General features: G+C 37.6%; 1 protein-coding gene across 8 annotated transcripts in view; it reads left to right on the forward strand.

Moving 5' to 3' along the window:
- LOC122693632 (tubulin-specific chaperone cofactor E-like protein) overlaps positions 1–16,566 on the forward strand; it is a 161,710-nt gene that overhangs the window by 20,241 nt on the left and 124,903 nt on the right. For 6 of the 8 annotated variants that reach the window (XM_043901299.1, XM_043901242.1, XM_043901268.1 and 3 more), the window contains 6 exons: positions 1,695–1,844; positions 3,512–3,651; positions 10,264–10,445; positions 11,748–12,004; positions 14,716–14,842; positions 16,306–16,422. In XM_043901299.1, the coding sequence (XP_043757234.1) occupies positions 1,712–1,844; positions 3,512–3,651; positions 10,264–10,445; positions 11,748–12,004; positions 14,716–14,842; positions 16,306–16,422 (956 nt within the window). In that variant the 5' untranslated portion in view covers positions 1,695–1,711. Of the gene's footprint in view, positions 1–1,485; positions 1,559–1,694; positions 1,845–3,511; positions 3,652–10,263; positions 10,446–11,747; positions 12,005–14,715; positions 14,843–16,305; positions 16,423–16,566 lie in introns of all 8 variants that reach the window. The other 2 variants (XM_043901250.1, XM_043901288.1) reach the window with 2 other exon arrangements.

The following is a 16,566-nucleotide window of genomic DNA, read 5'->3' on the forward strand; positions in this document are numbered from 1 at the left end:
AAAATGTTAGCTATACACTCCACTCTCTGTTCCTTTTTGCTTTCCTTCATGATGTTGCTTCCTCTACCTGGATCTGAAATATCAGTGTCCTGGAGAGTTCTGTCATCTGACTGTCCTTATTCATAATATTTCCTAATGAGGTCCAAATCCTCGCCTCCAGCTCACCTTTCTCACCCAAATTCAGACTGTTTCCCTGAATCAGATGCCTCATGTTGAACATGTGTAAAATAGAATTCATCATTTTCCTCCTTAAAACTAGATCTTTCTGCATTCTCTTCTTACTTACTTATCACCAGTGACCTAGTCACCTGGACGAGAAACCTGGGAGTCAGCCTTGACTCCATCTTCCCCTCAGCCCCTAAAACTCCTGAAAAGCTTGCTTCCTAAGTAGATGTTGAATCTATTTGTACTACCACTGTGTCACTGGGCTCTCATCATGTCACCCCTGTACTTTGCAGCATCTAACTCTTCTCCCAAACAGGATCTCCTCTGTCTGATATTCCTGTTTAGGTGATCCTGATGCCCTCTGTTGTTAGATCTCTTCTGGTTACTCCTTTATACCATTGTGCATTCTCTCTGCTCTGTTTAAGTACTCAGTACTCTTCTTTGAGTACTTTTTATACTTCTTCCTTTTCTTTCTGATTATTTTAGTAAAAAGCTTAGTAGCTAATAGACAGAACTACAGAGGACAATTAGTGGCCTATATTTTGATTTATGTTTAATAGAGATCAAAAGCCAGTTCCTCAAGATAATGGTAAGCAGGCCCACACTGTTTGATGTTACCTTCTTTAACCTATGCATGAGTACTGGAAGTATGCAGGAGTATGTTTGTACCCTTAGCTGAGGTTAGACTTGACCTTGACAATACTAATACTAATACTAATACATTAGTGCTAATGATACTCTGACTTAGTTAGGATTAGGCTCATTTTTAAGTAACTGAAAAATTGAGGACAGTGGCTCAAATAAAACAAGGTTATTCCTCTTCCACTGAAATTTCTAGAGATAAGCACTCAGCAGCATTATGGCAGCTCAGTTCCCTGACATCCCTTAGGTTCCTTTCAGCTGTTTGTTTCACCTTTCTTAGGCTGTGTCTCTTGGCCTCACAGAGAAAGGATCTGTTTCTAGGCAGTAGAACTGAGGAGGAGACAGGGAAGGAAGACAAAGGGCACACTGGCTATCTTTTAAGGATTATTCCCAGAAACCTCCATAGAATTCTTTATTTTTATCCCAACTAGAACCTGTGTACTCATTCCTCAGTAGAAGTAGCTGTGGAAGAAGAAGAGAGGATTTTAAGTGACAAATGTCAATTAAATGTCAAAGTATTTATCCCAGTTCTTTAGTCTGATGTTTAATCTGTACTTTCCTATTTGGCCCCCTTTCCTACTACCACATGAACCTATCCACCAGCCAAAAGTCTTCCTGTTACACGTGGTTGATGGCCTTCTCTTCTAAATCTTATAGCTCTTTTCATCTGTATTGCAGTTATAAGCTGAACTATATTGCTGCCATTTGTCTGCCTGTGTAGTGTCCCTAAATCATGAGATCTCACCACAGTGTAAGTTCCTGGGGTCAGCGTCCGTCTCTTCTGTGTTGGCAATGCCTTGCTTAGTACCTTGGAAATAATTGATTCTCAATAAATATTTCCTGTGTGAATAAATAGACAAATTTTGATGATTTCTGGTTTCTTATAGAATTTTAGGAAAGGAAGATGGATCAACCTAGCGGGAGGAGTTTTATGCAAGTATTATGTGAAAAATACAGTCCTGAAAACTTTCCTTATCGCCGTGGTCCTGGGATGGGAGTCCATGTCCCAGCCACACCTCAGGGCTCTCCTATGAAAGGTAAGAAACATGGGACATAAAACATTTGTTTACTGGAACTTGCTTAGGACATTAAACCAGACTATTGCCTTATTTGCAAATGATTCCCTTTATTTTGAATTATGAATTGTATAACCTTTCTCCCTTTCTATGATTTTAGTTTCTTGGAAAACCTGAAAGGATTTATCTTCCTCCAGATTGGCCAAAAGGCATTTTAGTTGCACTCATAGGGCAAAAGCAATATTTGAATGAGAGTATTTCAAAGAACTTGGAAGGTAGAAGATAGTACAAGCCTGGCCTGTGCCCTCAATGACCTCACAGCCTATTGGATTACAAGATACTCACATTTATAAAAATATATAATAACACAAGGTAGTTTATATTGAATCAAATGAATGGCACACTGATTGGGAAAGAAATTTAGGGAGTGAGTTAATACGAGCAGGAAAGAGTTCAAAATTGTGAGATTTGAACTAATCCTTCAAGAAAGTAAAATTTGGTTAGAGAGGGGATAAAGACATTCTAGGAGGGGGCTTATGTGAGCAATCATCTACAGCTGGAAACATGCAATGTGTGTTTTTGGTTTGCATTTTAACTTAATGTTGTAATTAACTGTTCTTGGAAATAGTTCTTTATCATTATGGGAGGTTAATATTAAACAGTGTTTTAAAGTTCCTATGTCTGAAGGTTACTAAATGTTTTTTACTTCTCAATACCACTATCTTACCACTCCATATAAACTGGAACAGCAGAAAGAAGTGGACTTCTTACTTGATCATTTTTTTTAGGATCTACTTCCATCCTGAGAAAATTAATTTTGTAAAAAGCATTAAGTTGAAAAATCATACTAATTGAGGCCTCCATTCATAAAATATACTTTCATGAGTCTTTGGTTTATACCAAATAGAAAAAGAGTGACTAAATTCTCATATTGATCCTTTTTATTAGAGATAGAAGAGTAATTTTATTGGCATATTTTTTGAACAAGCAGTAGTTTGACTGAATTCATTGAATGGTTTAAGACTATGAAACATGTTCTCTTATAATTATATATTTTTGAAAGTCTCATTTTTGTAAGTGACAAATTCTATGTGGATATGAAAGGGGGTTGACTGATGGACAAGTATGGGAGAAAGATGTAGATTTTTAAATGGATTCATGTAAGTGAGGAACATTCCTTGAGTTGATATGAACTTGAAGAACAGAATTGATTTAGCCGATATACTATCTAATGGTCTGAGATAATTTTCAAAGGCAAAAAGAGGTGAAAATACAAATCAGTCTGACTGAGAAAAGAGCTAACCAGAGTGATTGATACTTTTGAACTAAATTTTAAAAAGAAAGAATTGAGGCCAGTTAGAAGACAGTGGTAGCCCTGACGTGAATCATGTGGATCTAATGTCAGATGATAAGGTGACAGATGATGGTTCTGTTGTTGGTAGTTGAGCTAAACAGTCCTGCCAGGAGGTACAGCCTGCAGGACTTTTCAGTCCAGTACTTCTGATCTCCTCCTGGGTCATATTTGGCTATCTCCCCCTTGAAATTCAATACCCTTGGATTCCATCATATCCTGTGTTTTCAGGGCCTTGTGTAATTTCACATAATTTGATTTTGATTCCTGGCAGTTCAGTGTATGTAGACAAGAATTAGGCTGACATAGAACATGTTTCATTTCCCTTATGATTCAGATCGCCTCAACCTCCCAAGTGTACTGGTGTTGAACAGCTGTGGAATTACCTGTGCAGGAGATGAGAAAGAAATTGCTGCCTTCTGTGCTCACGTGTCAGAACTAGATCTCTCTGACAACAAACTTGAAGACTGGCACGAGGTAAAGCTTTCATGGTGCTGAGTCTGGGTGAAGGGCAGCGATGACTCACTGTGTTATTGTCTGTGTTGCTGTGTATGCTGCTGAATTCTGGCTCTCGGGATTCTTGTCTGTATGTCTCAAGAGAAACAACTGACTGCTTCAACTGGTTCTGTAGTGATTTTTCAGTTAACTTTGTTATTGCTTATTTGTTTTTCATTAATGTGAAAAACACTGAGAAACTTTATTCTAGGCATCAAGAAGTTAATAAGACCACAGAGGTTTAGACTGCTAACAGTGCATTAAATTCTCTACTGTTTCACTAGTTTACATATCCTGTGTTCATTCTCTGCTACTACTTCAATATTTATTACCATAAATTGACATAAAAATTGTTGGAGCTCAAAATTAAGGTTATAAAAATATTTTTTCTTGATACTGAAATTTATTCCAAATATTTTAGAACTTTTCCTTATTTTATTAAGTCTTATTAGTGATTTGACATAACTGATGCCTTTGACCTCAGAGTAACTCTAAATTGCACAAATAAAAGTATTATGACATTCTCTCTTGTTATTGTATATAACATTACTACCTGATTATGACATGACCTGATAGAAGGTATCTTTAAGAGAAAAATAGTTCTTCCTGCTTGATTTTTTGCCTTAATTTAGGTTCTTATTTCTTATTTGAACTGCTGGAAAAGTGTCTTAATGAGTTTTCTGCTTCTGGTTTTACTCTGCTTCTTCTAAGCTACCTTCTGCTGTGCTACCAGACTCCTTTAAATAATGAAATGTGATTATGAAACTCAAGCTTCAAGTCCCTTCCCTGATTTTTCACTGCCTACAAACAATGCTTTGAACTCTCTAAGTGTGACCCTCCATCATGTGACCCTTTGCTATTTCCAGAGTCTTTTCTCTACCTTTAGCTATGTGCTTTTCTGTAGTTCATGATAAACCTTGACAAGGAGAACTTCCCTACTTTTATTTATTCTGAATCTACTGTTCTCTTTCTCCTCTGTCTACCCAGCTGCTTCCTGTGTATCTTTCAAGATTTGGCCCAAATTGTTGTTCTCTCTGAAACTTTCCCTGACACTCACTCAGGCAGAATTAGATTATCCTAACACACACACACACACACAAACACACACACACACACACACATATAAACACACACACACACATACGTGAACCGTGAACTTCCAGATGTTCAAGCTGGTTTTAGAAAAGGCAGAGGAACCAGAGATCAAATTGCCAACATCCACTGGATCATCGAAAAAGCAAGAGAGTTGCAGAAAAACATCTATTTCTGCTTTATTCACTATGCCAAAGCCTTTGACTGTGTGGATCACAAGAAACTGGAAAATTCTGAAAGAGATGGGCATACCAGACCACCTGACCTGCCTCTTGAGAAACCTGTATGCAGGTCAGGAAGCAACAGTTAGAACTGGACATGGAACAACAGACTGGTTCTAAATAGGAAAAGGAGTACGTCAAGGCGGTATATTGTCACCCTGCTTATTTAACTTATATGCAGAGTACATCATGAGAAACACTGGGTTGGATGAAGCACAAGCTGGAATCAAGATTGCTGGGAGAAATATGAATAACCTCAGATATGCAAATGACACCACCCTCATGGCAGAGAGTGAAGAGGAACTAAAAAGCCTCTTGATGAAAGTGAAAGAGGAGAGTGAAAAAGTTGGCTTAAAGCTTAACATTCAGAAAACTAAGATCATAGCATCTGGTCCCATCACTTCATGGGAAATAGATGGGGAGACAGTGGAAACAGTGTCAGACTTTATTTTTTGGGCTCCAAAATCACTGCAGATGGTGACTGCAGCCATGAAATTAAAAGACGCTTACTGCTTGGAAGGAAAGTTATGACCAACCTAGACAGCATATTGAAAAGCAGAGACATTACTTTGCCAACAAAGGTCCGTCTAGTCAAGGCTATGGTTTTTCCAGTGGTCATGTATGGATGTGAGAGTTGGACTGTGAAGAAAGCTGAGTGCCGAAAAATTGATGCTTTTGAACTGTGGTGTTGGAGAAGACTCTTGAGAGTCCCTTGGACTGCAGGGAGATCCAACCAGTCCATCCTAAAGGAGATCAGTCCTGGGTGTTCACTGGAAGGACTGATGCTGAAGCTGAAACTCCAGTACTTTGGCCACCTCATGCAAAGAGTTGACTCATTGGAAAAGACCCTGATGCTGGGAGGGATTGGGGGCAGGAGGAGAAGGGGACGACAGAAGATGAGATGGCTGGATGGCATCACTGACTCGATGGATATGAGTTTGAGTAGACTCCGGGAGTTGGTGATGGACAGGGAGGCCTGGCGTGCTGTGATTCATGGGGTCGCAAAGAGTCGGACACGACTGAGTGACTGAACTGAACTGAACACCTGTATCATGCTGCTGTGAAAGAATTCATCACAGTGTAGTACAGTCACTGGCTTACCTGACAGTTTTCTGCTGGACCATGAGCTTTTTCAGGGCTTTCTTTTTTATCATCAGCGCTAGCATTCTAGGCTGGAAAAGGAAATGGCAGTACACTCCAGTATTCTTGCCTGGGAAATCCCGTGGACAGACGAGCCTGGCGGGCTATATTTCATGGGGTCACAAAGTATAGGACATGACTTAGTGACTAAACAGCAAACAGCAGCATTCTAGGCATTCATATGTTTCCTGAGTTCATTAAAGAATAAATGATTGTATCTTGAGGTTTGATCAGGCCCAGTTGCTCTAACTTTTCCTGTAATCTTAAGAAATTCATGTATTCCTTTATCATCTGTAAGATAAGGCTACTGATAAAATTAATTATCAAGACACCTGGTAGATATTAAATGTGATACAAATTCTAAGACAGCTTTCTTGTTAAAGAAATATCTATCTATAACTTACTTTTCTTTCGCTTTTCTTATACTCATCCATTTCATAGTCTTATTTAATTTGTTATCTGTGCTCCCCATTATATTTCCTACTTTTATTAAGATATTTGCCAAAATTCTTTGAGATGTACGTCACTTGATTTCTAAATCATGGGTTAATATATGCAGATTTACCTGGCTGTTTCCAAGAAACAATCTCTACTTATCCATGTATTTATTGATTGGTTCACTTACACAAACAACTCTTACCGTTCACTGCTCAACAAGTTACAATATGTGCCTTCAGGGTCCTTTGAGATGCTTAATTGACATGCATGCTCTGTCCACATTGTACAGATGCAAAAAGAATTACCTTGTTAATCCTCCTTCTCCAGGATTCCCACAGCAGTCCTTCTGTTGAATCTCTGGTGAGATTTTTGACCTGCGTGGATGACAAGTCAGACCAACTCTTACGCTGAATCATTTCAGCTCCTATGTTCACAGGCTGATTCCCCTAAATTTATTTTTTTGGCAGTAAAAATTTCACAGAGGTGTTGTACTTTGTGCTTTGACCACATACATAAGCTTTTGCTAACTAATGGGAACAGTTTAATAGAGATATAACTGCTACCTCAGAAGGATGATTTGTGTCAACATGGATCAGAACACAGAATTTATACTAGGTAATTTAGCCTTTTCTCTGCTTAGACAGAGATCTACACTGAACATTTTTCCAACCCATATTGACAGATAGAGCCAGAGGGTCACATGTTTGGGCTTTCCTAGGTCACAGTTTTAAGATATTACATTCCAACCCATTGCAACACATGTATTTGATTACCAAAAAGGTCATTTGTCCCTGGCCATTAACTAAGTTTATTTCAGCCAGTATTTGATATAGCAGTATGGAACAGAATAATCTAGTTTGTCCTTTCACTGTTTTTGAATGGTCATAATGTTATAAGTAGCTTCTTTTATACTTTAAACAGCTGGCTGCTATCTATTCAGAGGCTAATATAAATATGAGAGAGAAGTGTAATACTTAGAGGAGAGGCAAAGATTTGTCTCCAGCCCTCCTAAAACTAGGCATCTGTATGTATAAAAAAAGAGATGCATTTTTTAGCCTTTGATTTGAATATTTGGCTAAGTAGATTTTTGTCTGACCTTTCCCAAAGTATCTCTTTTATCCTCCTCTCCTTATCAAAACCATTTTATAAAGGAAATTAAACTAAGCAGTTCAGAGGAGGGAGGAATCCCCCACTCGGGTGAAGTAGAGAATAGCTTAGGTATAAATTACAGATTGTTATCTTACAACCCTTTCCCATTTTTCTTAAAACCTTAGTTTCTTCCTTTTCAAAAGTAGAGAGTCCCCTGTTAAGTCACAGAGCTGTGGAGACCAAAGAGGTGGTCTGAGTTCATCTCCATGTTCTGCATATGAGTATCCTGAACTCATTTCAGATCACTGGGTCTTGTTTTGTAGTTTTAGAATTTAAAAAAGAGAAGCCTGAGATACTCACTGAATATCAGCCTTTACTATTAAGACATTTTTCTGCCATGAATAAACCTACCTGTGTAATGACTATAATATTTTCCAGAATATTGTTAATCTAAGGTGACCCAAAATCCTTTTAAATTTTAAACTTTTAAAGAAGATAATTATTTCTAACATGTATTATTTTCCAAATAATATTTGGATTGTTCAGTTGTAGTCCAATGTTATGTTTTTTAGGATATTCTAGGGCTGAGTCATTATTTTTTAAATTAATTAATTAATTGGAGGATAATTACTTTACAGTACTATAATGGCCTTTGCCATATAACAACATGAATTGGCCATAGGCATACATGTGTCCCTTCCCTTCTGAACCCTCCTCCCACGTCCCTCCCCACCCCATCCCTCCTGGTTTTCACAGAGCAAAGGAGACATAGACATAAAGAACAGACTTTTGGATACAGTGGGAGAAGGAAAGGGTGGAATGATTTGAGAGAATAGCACTGAAACATATACATTACTATATGTAAAATACATAGCCAGTGGGTGATGTATGATGAGTCATTATTTCAAATCTTTATTCTCATTAGATAGTAGTACAGATGCAAACTATGATGAAGATCACATCAGGTATCTGCTAGTCTTGGAAATTCAGAAATTGCTTCAACAACTCTGAGAGTATCCATTTAGAGAAAGTTTTCTTCTTTATTATAAAAATAAAATATGAAGGGTGGTGGTTAGCAAAGAGTGTATGTTTTGTTTATTTAACTGGGGTTGTACTTAAATTAGAACTTATCCTTCATGCTATAGTTGGAGCCAGTTCCTTTTCACTTTTTTTTTTTTTTTTTTTGCCCTTAACGCATAGCTAGTCATCATCTTTGGAGAAGGTAATGGCAACCCACTCCAGTACTCTTGCCTGGAAAATCCCATGGACGGAGGAGCCTGGTGGGCTGCAGTCCATGGGGTCGCTAAGAGTTGGACACGACTGAGTGACTTCACTTTCATGCATTGGAAAAGGAAATGGCAACCCACTCCAGTGTTCTTGCCTGGAGAATCCCAGGGATGGGGGAGCCTGGTGGGCTGCCGTCTATGGGGTCGCACAGGGTCGGACACGACTGACGCGACTTGGCAGCAGCAGCAGCAGTCATCATCTTCTGTGTGGAAGGCCTTTGTATCATTGGTATCCAGGTGGTAGAATGCAGTAAAGGATTGGTCCATGTGTGGACTATTCAGCTGTGTTGTGGCCACACACTAAACTCCAAATCTTAGACATATGTCACCCAAATCCTTGGTACCATTTGATCACAAAAGATATCAAACAGGAGAGTATATGCCAACTGGTATGAATCTCTTGCATTTTAAACTGAAGCCTAGTGTGCTGTGCTCAGTTGTGTCCAACTCTTTGCAACCCCATGCACTGCAGCCTGCCAGCCTCCTTTGTCCATGGAGATTCTCCAGGCGGGAATACTGGAGTGGGTAGCCAGTCCTTCTCCAGGGAAACTTCCCAACCCAGCAATTGAACCAGGGTCTCCTGCATTGCAGTGGATTCTCTACCACCGGAGCTACCCAGGAAGCCCTAAAAAACCTAGTACAGTGCTTAGTGACTAGTTAAGGTCAGTAATCAATGAAGCTTATTTCCTTTTTTTTTTCTTTCTTATGTACCAAGTTACTCGCTAAATCATTAAGTTGATGATCATGTTTTCTCTTTTGTAATGTAGTCACAGATGCTTTTTATTTTTGAGTAAATATAGTTTAAAGTTTGGTGCATCTTTGGATCAAGCTGGAAGTGTTTTCTAAATGATTACATAATTAATTTTGAATACCTGAATTGTTACCATGTGGTCTTCAATAAACCTTTAATTAGCCTTAATATTGTACTGAGGATGGAAGGAAGAGATATTCAAAGAGAATTGCTTGTACATGACCCAATCTCAGCTCTTTAGAAAATGTCATCTAAATGATCTTTTCTCTAAAATATCATATAGTGGTATCAAAGAGAATATTATACAGAGCAGAATCAAAAACTTTGCCAAAGGCAACATAGAAAATTTTTCTTTTATACCATTAATTTTCAGTGATGCTATAGAAAGGAATTAAATCATTTACCATGATTTGTTGAAATTATTTCTGCCTCTCTGTGCATACCATCTCTAAATAGGACTCTACAATATAAATGGCATTTTGCCTGGAGACCCACTCACTTAGGTTTTCTTGACTATGATTGCTGTTTAAAAGCTCTGATTACTGCTTAATATGCTTTTCTTCTTTTTTCTCCATAGGTCAGTAAAATTGTGTCAAATGTTCCCCAGTTGGAGTTTCTAAACCTGAGTTCCAACCCTCTGAATTTATCAGTTTTAGAAAGAACATGTGCTGGGTCCTTCTCTGGGGTTCGAAAACTTGTCCTCAACAACAGCAAAGCTTCTTGGGAGACAGTCCACACGATACTGCAGGAGTTACCAGAGTAAGCCCAAAGGGCATGATGGAGAGGGAACTATGTTGCCGTCTGTGTTAGTACCTAGAATTACTGCTGGCCTCCCACCTCAGAAATACTAGAACTGCAGATTGAATGGAGAATGAGGTTAGAAAAATGAAGTAATTAAATGAGGGTGTGAGGGTAATCTAGTAGCATTTTCATTGGAATACTTGTACAGTGTTGAGTAGCACCAAGACATAGGATATGTCATCCTTTGGCTAGAAAATATCCCTGAGAAGCACTTATCATTTCAAGATCAACCCAGCCTTTCTCCATTTTAATCTTCTGATTACCCTGATTCCAGAATTTTGCCTTGGCCCTTTTCTTTGGGAGGAAAGAATCATAGTGTCTCTAAAATATATTAACACTCAGATGATTAAGTAAGTGCCTAGTTGGCATGATGGGAAAATGGACCTCATATTCTTTTCAATAATTTAAGCAGGAAATTATACTTCTGTTTGTCAGTTTAGAAATGTTTTGTTATGTTTTGTTTATATCTATCTTTGTATATGCACATAAATATTCAAAGAAAATAATTTAAAAAAATATATGAAGCTGTAGTCTCCTTGATTGTCTAAAGACGGAAATTATTAAAGCCTTTCAGAATCTGGTCTCAGCTCACTTGTTCCATCTTAGTTTCTCACTCTCCCTCTAATGAGATTGGTTTTCTCACTGCATGCAACATTTAGCATAGCATGGAATGAGCTTTAAATCACATTTCCACTTCCTAACCATATAACCTTTGATAAGCTTATTAATCTCTTGTCTATAAAGTGGGCATAATTAAAATTTCAGAAGTGGAAGTATGGTATATAAAGCACCTGCACAGGGCCTGATACAGGGTAGGAATTCAATAAATGATAGCTATTATTTCTATTTCTAAACACCACTCATGTTGTTTCTAGAATTTTCTTTTATCTCCTCTCAATTTACCCAACTCTGCCCCTTCTTCAAGGCCATGCATCCTTTCCTGACTGTTCCAACTACAATTTCAATTCCACTCCTATATGAAGTGGTATTGCACTTACAGTGCTGCTTCATTTAGCATTTATTTATTTAAGCATAAAATTACTTTAGTACTGGGTTCTATCATTCTCTGCTCTTTTATGTATTTTAGGTTTGTCTTCCCAACTGTATCTTAAACTTCAGAAAGACATCTTTATATTTTTTCTATTATATCTAGCAGAGTCTCATACGTAGTAGATGTTTATTTACTGAGTGACTAAAAATAGGTGCAAAGTAGAAACTTGACTACTTTAAACAATGAAATATTTCCTTTTTTCTCTGCAGTTTGGAAGAACTCTTCCTGTGCCTTAATGACTATGAAACAGTGTCTTGTCCTTCTATTCGCTGTCATTCTCTTAAGCTACTACATATAACAGACAATAACCTCCAAGACTGGACTGAAATACGCAAGTTAGGAGTTATGTTTCCCTCACTGGATACCCTTGTCCTGGCCAACAACCATTTGAACGCTATCGAGGAGCCTGATGATTCATTGGCCAGGTTGTTTCCTAATCTGCGATCCATCAGCCTCCACAAGTCAGGTGAGGGACATGCTTGTTTTCATTCTACATGAAAATTGATCTGTACTTATGCATTAAATACAGTGAAAGTGTATTTCTTTCCATCATAGCTCTGCCTTCTTACAGGATGATTTTACAGAGTGACATGTAGATGCCTACTGATTAGCTAAATTTAAGGCATTCATTTTCATAAATGCTCTGGTAAATATCAATATTTCTCAAATATTTGCTTGGCATAGTGTTATGTTAGCTGCTATTAATATTTTATATATTAAAGGGGCCATGCTATGAAAGAAGTGAAATGAAATTGATGAATTGGGTAGTAAAAGGAAGGGTAAAAGAGTACAAAAAGTTACAAATAAGATGGTTTTGTCTGGATTTAGGTTAAGGAATCCCAGTCCTTTCAAATTCTCACTTATCTTTTCTAGTATTTACATATAATTGATTATCAGTTTGTTGCCATTTGATTCTGCATATAATAGGAATGAATATTTTAGCCTAATTTTAAAAATAAGTAAACGTTATTATTTGGAGTCAATATTCACAGCAAAATTGAGCAGAGAGTACATAGAGTTCCCATATACTCCCTGCCCCTACTCATGCAAAACCTCCCCTTCTATCAACATCCCAGCACCAAAGTGATACATTCAGTTTACCTACATTGACATCATCCAAAGTCCAGAGTTTACACTCTTGGTGTTGTTCATTGTGTGGGTTTGGACAAATGTGTAGTGACACTCATCTACCATTGTAGTATTGTACATCATAGTTTACTGCCCTAACTATCCTCTGTTCTCTGCCTGTTTATCCCTTCTGCCTCCCTGATCCCTGGCAACCACTGATGTTTTTCCTGTCTCCATAGTTTTGTCTCTTCCAGAACGTCATATAGTTGGAATCATACAGTGTGTAGCCTTTTCAGATTGGCTTCTTTAACTGAGTAATTCACTTCTTTTAGTTTAAATTCCCTCATGTCTTTTCATGGCTTGATAGCTCATTTCATTTTTAGTGGTAAATAATATTCCATTATCTGCATATACCACAGTTTACTTATCTACTCACAAACTGAAGAATATCTTGGTTTCTTGCACATTTTGGTTTATTAATAAAGCTGCAGACCTCCATGTGTAGGTTTTTTTTGTTGTTGTTAATAAACTAGAATAACGTTTATTCATGTGTAGGTTTTTGTGTGGACATGTTTTCAGTTCATTTGGGTGAATAACAAAGCACAGTTGCTGATGACATAGTAAGAGTTGTGTAGCTTCGTGAGAAGTTGCGGAGCTCCCTTCTGAAGCGGCTGTACCATTGCACTGCGCCAGGAATGAATGAGAGTTCCTGTTGCTCCACATCCTTCCTCAGCATTTGGCTTTTGGCCATTCTGACAGGTCTATAGTGGTATCCCATTGTTTTAATTTGTTCTTCCCAATGGCATATGGTGTGGGACATCGTCTCGTAGCTTACTTGCTGTCTATTTCTTTGCTGAGACATCTGTTCAGGTTTTCTGCCCCTTTTTTAATCAGGTTGTTACTTTTCCTATTGTTGAGTTTTGTTCTTTGTATATTTTGCATAACAAGCCTTTATCCATGTGCCTTTAGCAAATATATTCTCCCAGTCTGTGGATTTTCTTCTCATCTCTTGGCATTGTCTTTTTTGCCTATTTTTTTTTCTTTTTATGAAACCAGCTATATAAGGAAAAATAATTTTGACCTGTAACTGAAAAACCACACAATTTATTTCACCATGGAGATTTTAAGGATGGGAATTAACTCTTAAAAACAAGTGATTATAAAGCCATTATCCTCCAATTAAAATTTTTTAAAAAACAAGTGATTTGCATAAGGAAACTGTTTATTTCACAACTGACACCACTTGAACTAACACCATTCTTCCTCCTAGATAGAATGCTGTTCTGAAGAGGACAGCAGTGACCTGGGTTGGTTATGCACCAGTGTATTGCTCCTCTGCCTTTACCCTTGCTGAAGGCTGATAGAACTAGGAAGAGAAGAAAGGGACTACGTTGTTCTCTGCAATGGATTTAATTAATGTGTTGTAAAACTGACCAGGAATATTTTTCCTACCACTGCCAAGTACAGACTTGGATGCTACATTTGTTCACAGCCATAGGAAGAGTTTCCTTTTAGGACTGACCAGTCTTAATTTGTTGCCTATTTTCCTGCCCAAGGGGTTTACGTTTTTTGTGTCTCAATTTGTTTGTTTTAAATTTCAAATCTGTTTTCCCTATCCCAAAATGGAGATAGTTGAAAGATAATATTTAGTTTCTGGTTCTGTGGACTTTGCCCATTTTAGTACTTGTTAAGTAAAAATTTAGTCTGGCAGTATCCACTCTTAGATTCTGTGAGTCTGTATTTGATGAAAGAGTTGATCACATCACTTTTAAAATTTTGTAATCATGGCATCCATCCTGCTTATTAAACCACCGGTGGTCCCCTTTCCCAGCCTTTTGGGTAGAGAATCAGTAGATGAGTGAATGTTGGAAAGTAAAGGGGATCCCTTGAACACTGGGGTCATGGAGAAAGGAGAGGCTGTAGGGAAGTTTTATGGTGTTTTATTCCATTCTTTTCTTGGATAAAGAAAAATTTCAGGATCTAAAACTAGCTTTTGTGATCATTTTAGCATTTCAGAACTTATTAATGGAAATAATTTGTTTGGTGACATTTATCTTCTCATTTGTATGCTTTTCTGGGTTTACTTAAATAGTATGTTTCTCAAATTAGGTTTGCAGTCCTGGGAAGACATTGACAAACTAAACTCATTCCCTAAACTTGAAGAAGTGAGATTGTTAGGTATTCCTCTTCTGCAGCCATACACCACCGAGGAGCGAAGGAAGCTGGTAATAGCCAGGTCTGTTTCCTGATTCCTCTGCTTTCTTTCCGCGGCGCCTCGTGTTCCATTAAAGGGATTATGCACTATTGGAAGGTGGGGGGAAGTCCCCTGCATGTTTATCCATCTCTAGAACAGACTGTGCTAGAGCTTCTGCAGCTCCAAATTCTAGAAGAAAAGGAATGTAATATGATATGAAAAATGTGAAATATAATTCATCTGCCAAGACCACTGAAAAATTTCCTCACAAGTCTATTCCATTTTTATACTTTTCGATATTTACAATATTTGAAATCTTATTTTGGGTCATGAGGAAAAAGTAAGTATAATTGGGAATCAATTCCTTGTTTTCTCTGTTAACATAGAAGTCATTTACAGTGTAAATCCCTGGAAATTGGGCTGTTCATTAGCATGAAACTCAAGAGAGCAGTATCTGTGGTTTTTTCTTCCATTTAGATTGACCTAAACTTGACCACCACGTTGTTACCTTCTTCCAACTGTCCTGCCTTTCATGTCTCAGCCTCTGCTTCCCTCAGACTACGAAAATGTCCCATGAGGGTTTATTTTTGTATGTATGTGTCTTTAACAGTGTTAAGGTTTGGCTAAGATGTAAAGGACCATGGAGCTTTGCTCTGTTCTCTTGTGTATATACATAGTAGTTTAACAGGGTAACAGTAATCTTTAAGATTCCCTAAAGAAGAGTGATTCTGTAAACTGCTTTGATCTTTCTGACCAGCTAATACCTAGCAGGTCTTTACTGCTTTCCAGTTGTTAACGTACACGTTAATATCCTACTGAGGAAATAAATTTCAGCATGCTTTTCTCCTAAGAAGAGTGAGTCTTGCATGCCTTGTGCTTGGTTTTCTTTACATGATTCTTTTGTAAATATAATAAATGATTCCTGAACCATGTGACCGAATTGTACTGGCTGCCCTGTAGACCTATGCTGTTCAGTGTGGTCCCATCAAGCCGTGTGTGACTTGGGAACACTTGAGATCATGGCTAGTCTGAATTGAAATGTACTGTAAATGAAAAAAGACATACTAGATTTCAAATACTTTATATGAACAAAAAGAACGTGAAGTATCTTAGTTATCTTTTAGTATCGATTATAGGTTGAAATATATCCTAGATATATTAGATTAAATATAATGTAGTATTAAAATTAATCTCATTTGTTTACTTCTTACTTTTTAAAATATAGATCCTAGAGAATTTAAATTACATGTGTGGGTTGCATCATATTTAAGTTTGGACAGTTCCCTATAGAATCTTATTTTGAAAGGTGAGGTATGGTTATAAAAGGTCAGTGTTACTTCCAAAAATGAAACTTTAGAGATACTTTTGGTCTGTTTATTTTCTATCTTGTTAGTTCATGTAAGTAGTTGTACACAAGCGGAGCTACATCAAATACATCCTTTCAAGAGAATAAGACTGGGCCTCAAGCCAATCATTTTATTGTATCTTTTGCTCTTTATTTATAGATTGCCATCGGTCTCCAAACTTAATGGCAGTGTTGTTACTGATGGTGAGCGAGAAGACTCCGAGAGATTTTTTATCCGTTACTATGTGGATGTCCCACAGGAAGAAGTGCCATTCAGGTAAAAACCCTCATCAGCTTAGCAACACTTTAGTAAGTATTGAGGCAGCTTAAGAACTATTGCTTTAGAGCAAAATCTACTAACTTGTTATTGGACCTTCTTAGGAGACTGGTGATAGGTTTAAAAAATAAAGGAAGAAACACA

Source organism: Cervus elaphus, chromosome 1 (genome assembly GCF_910594005.1).
Source record: "Cervus elaphus chromosome 1, mCerEla1.1, whole genome shotgun sequence".
Lineage (NCBI taxonomy): Eukaryota > Metazoa > Chordata > Mammalia > Artiodactyla > Cervidae > Cervus > Cervus elaphus.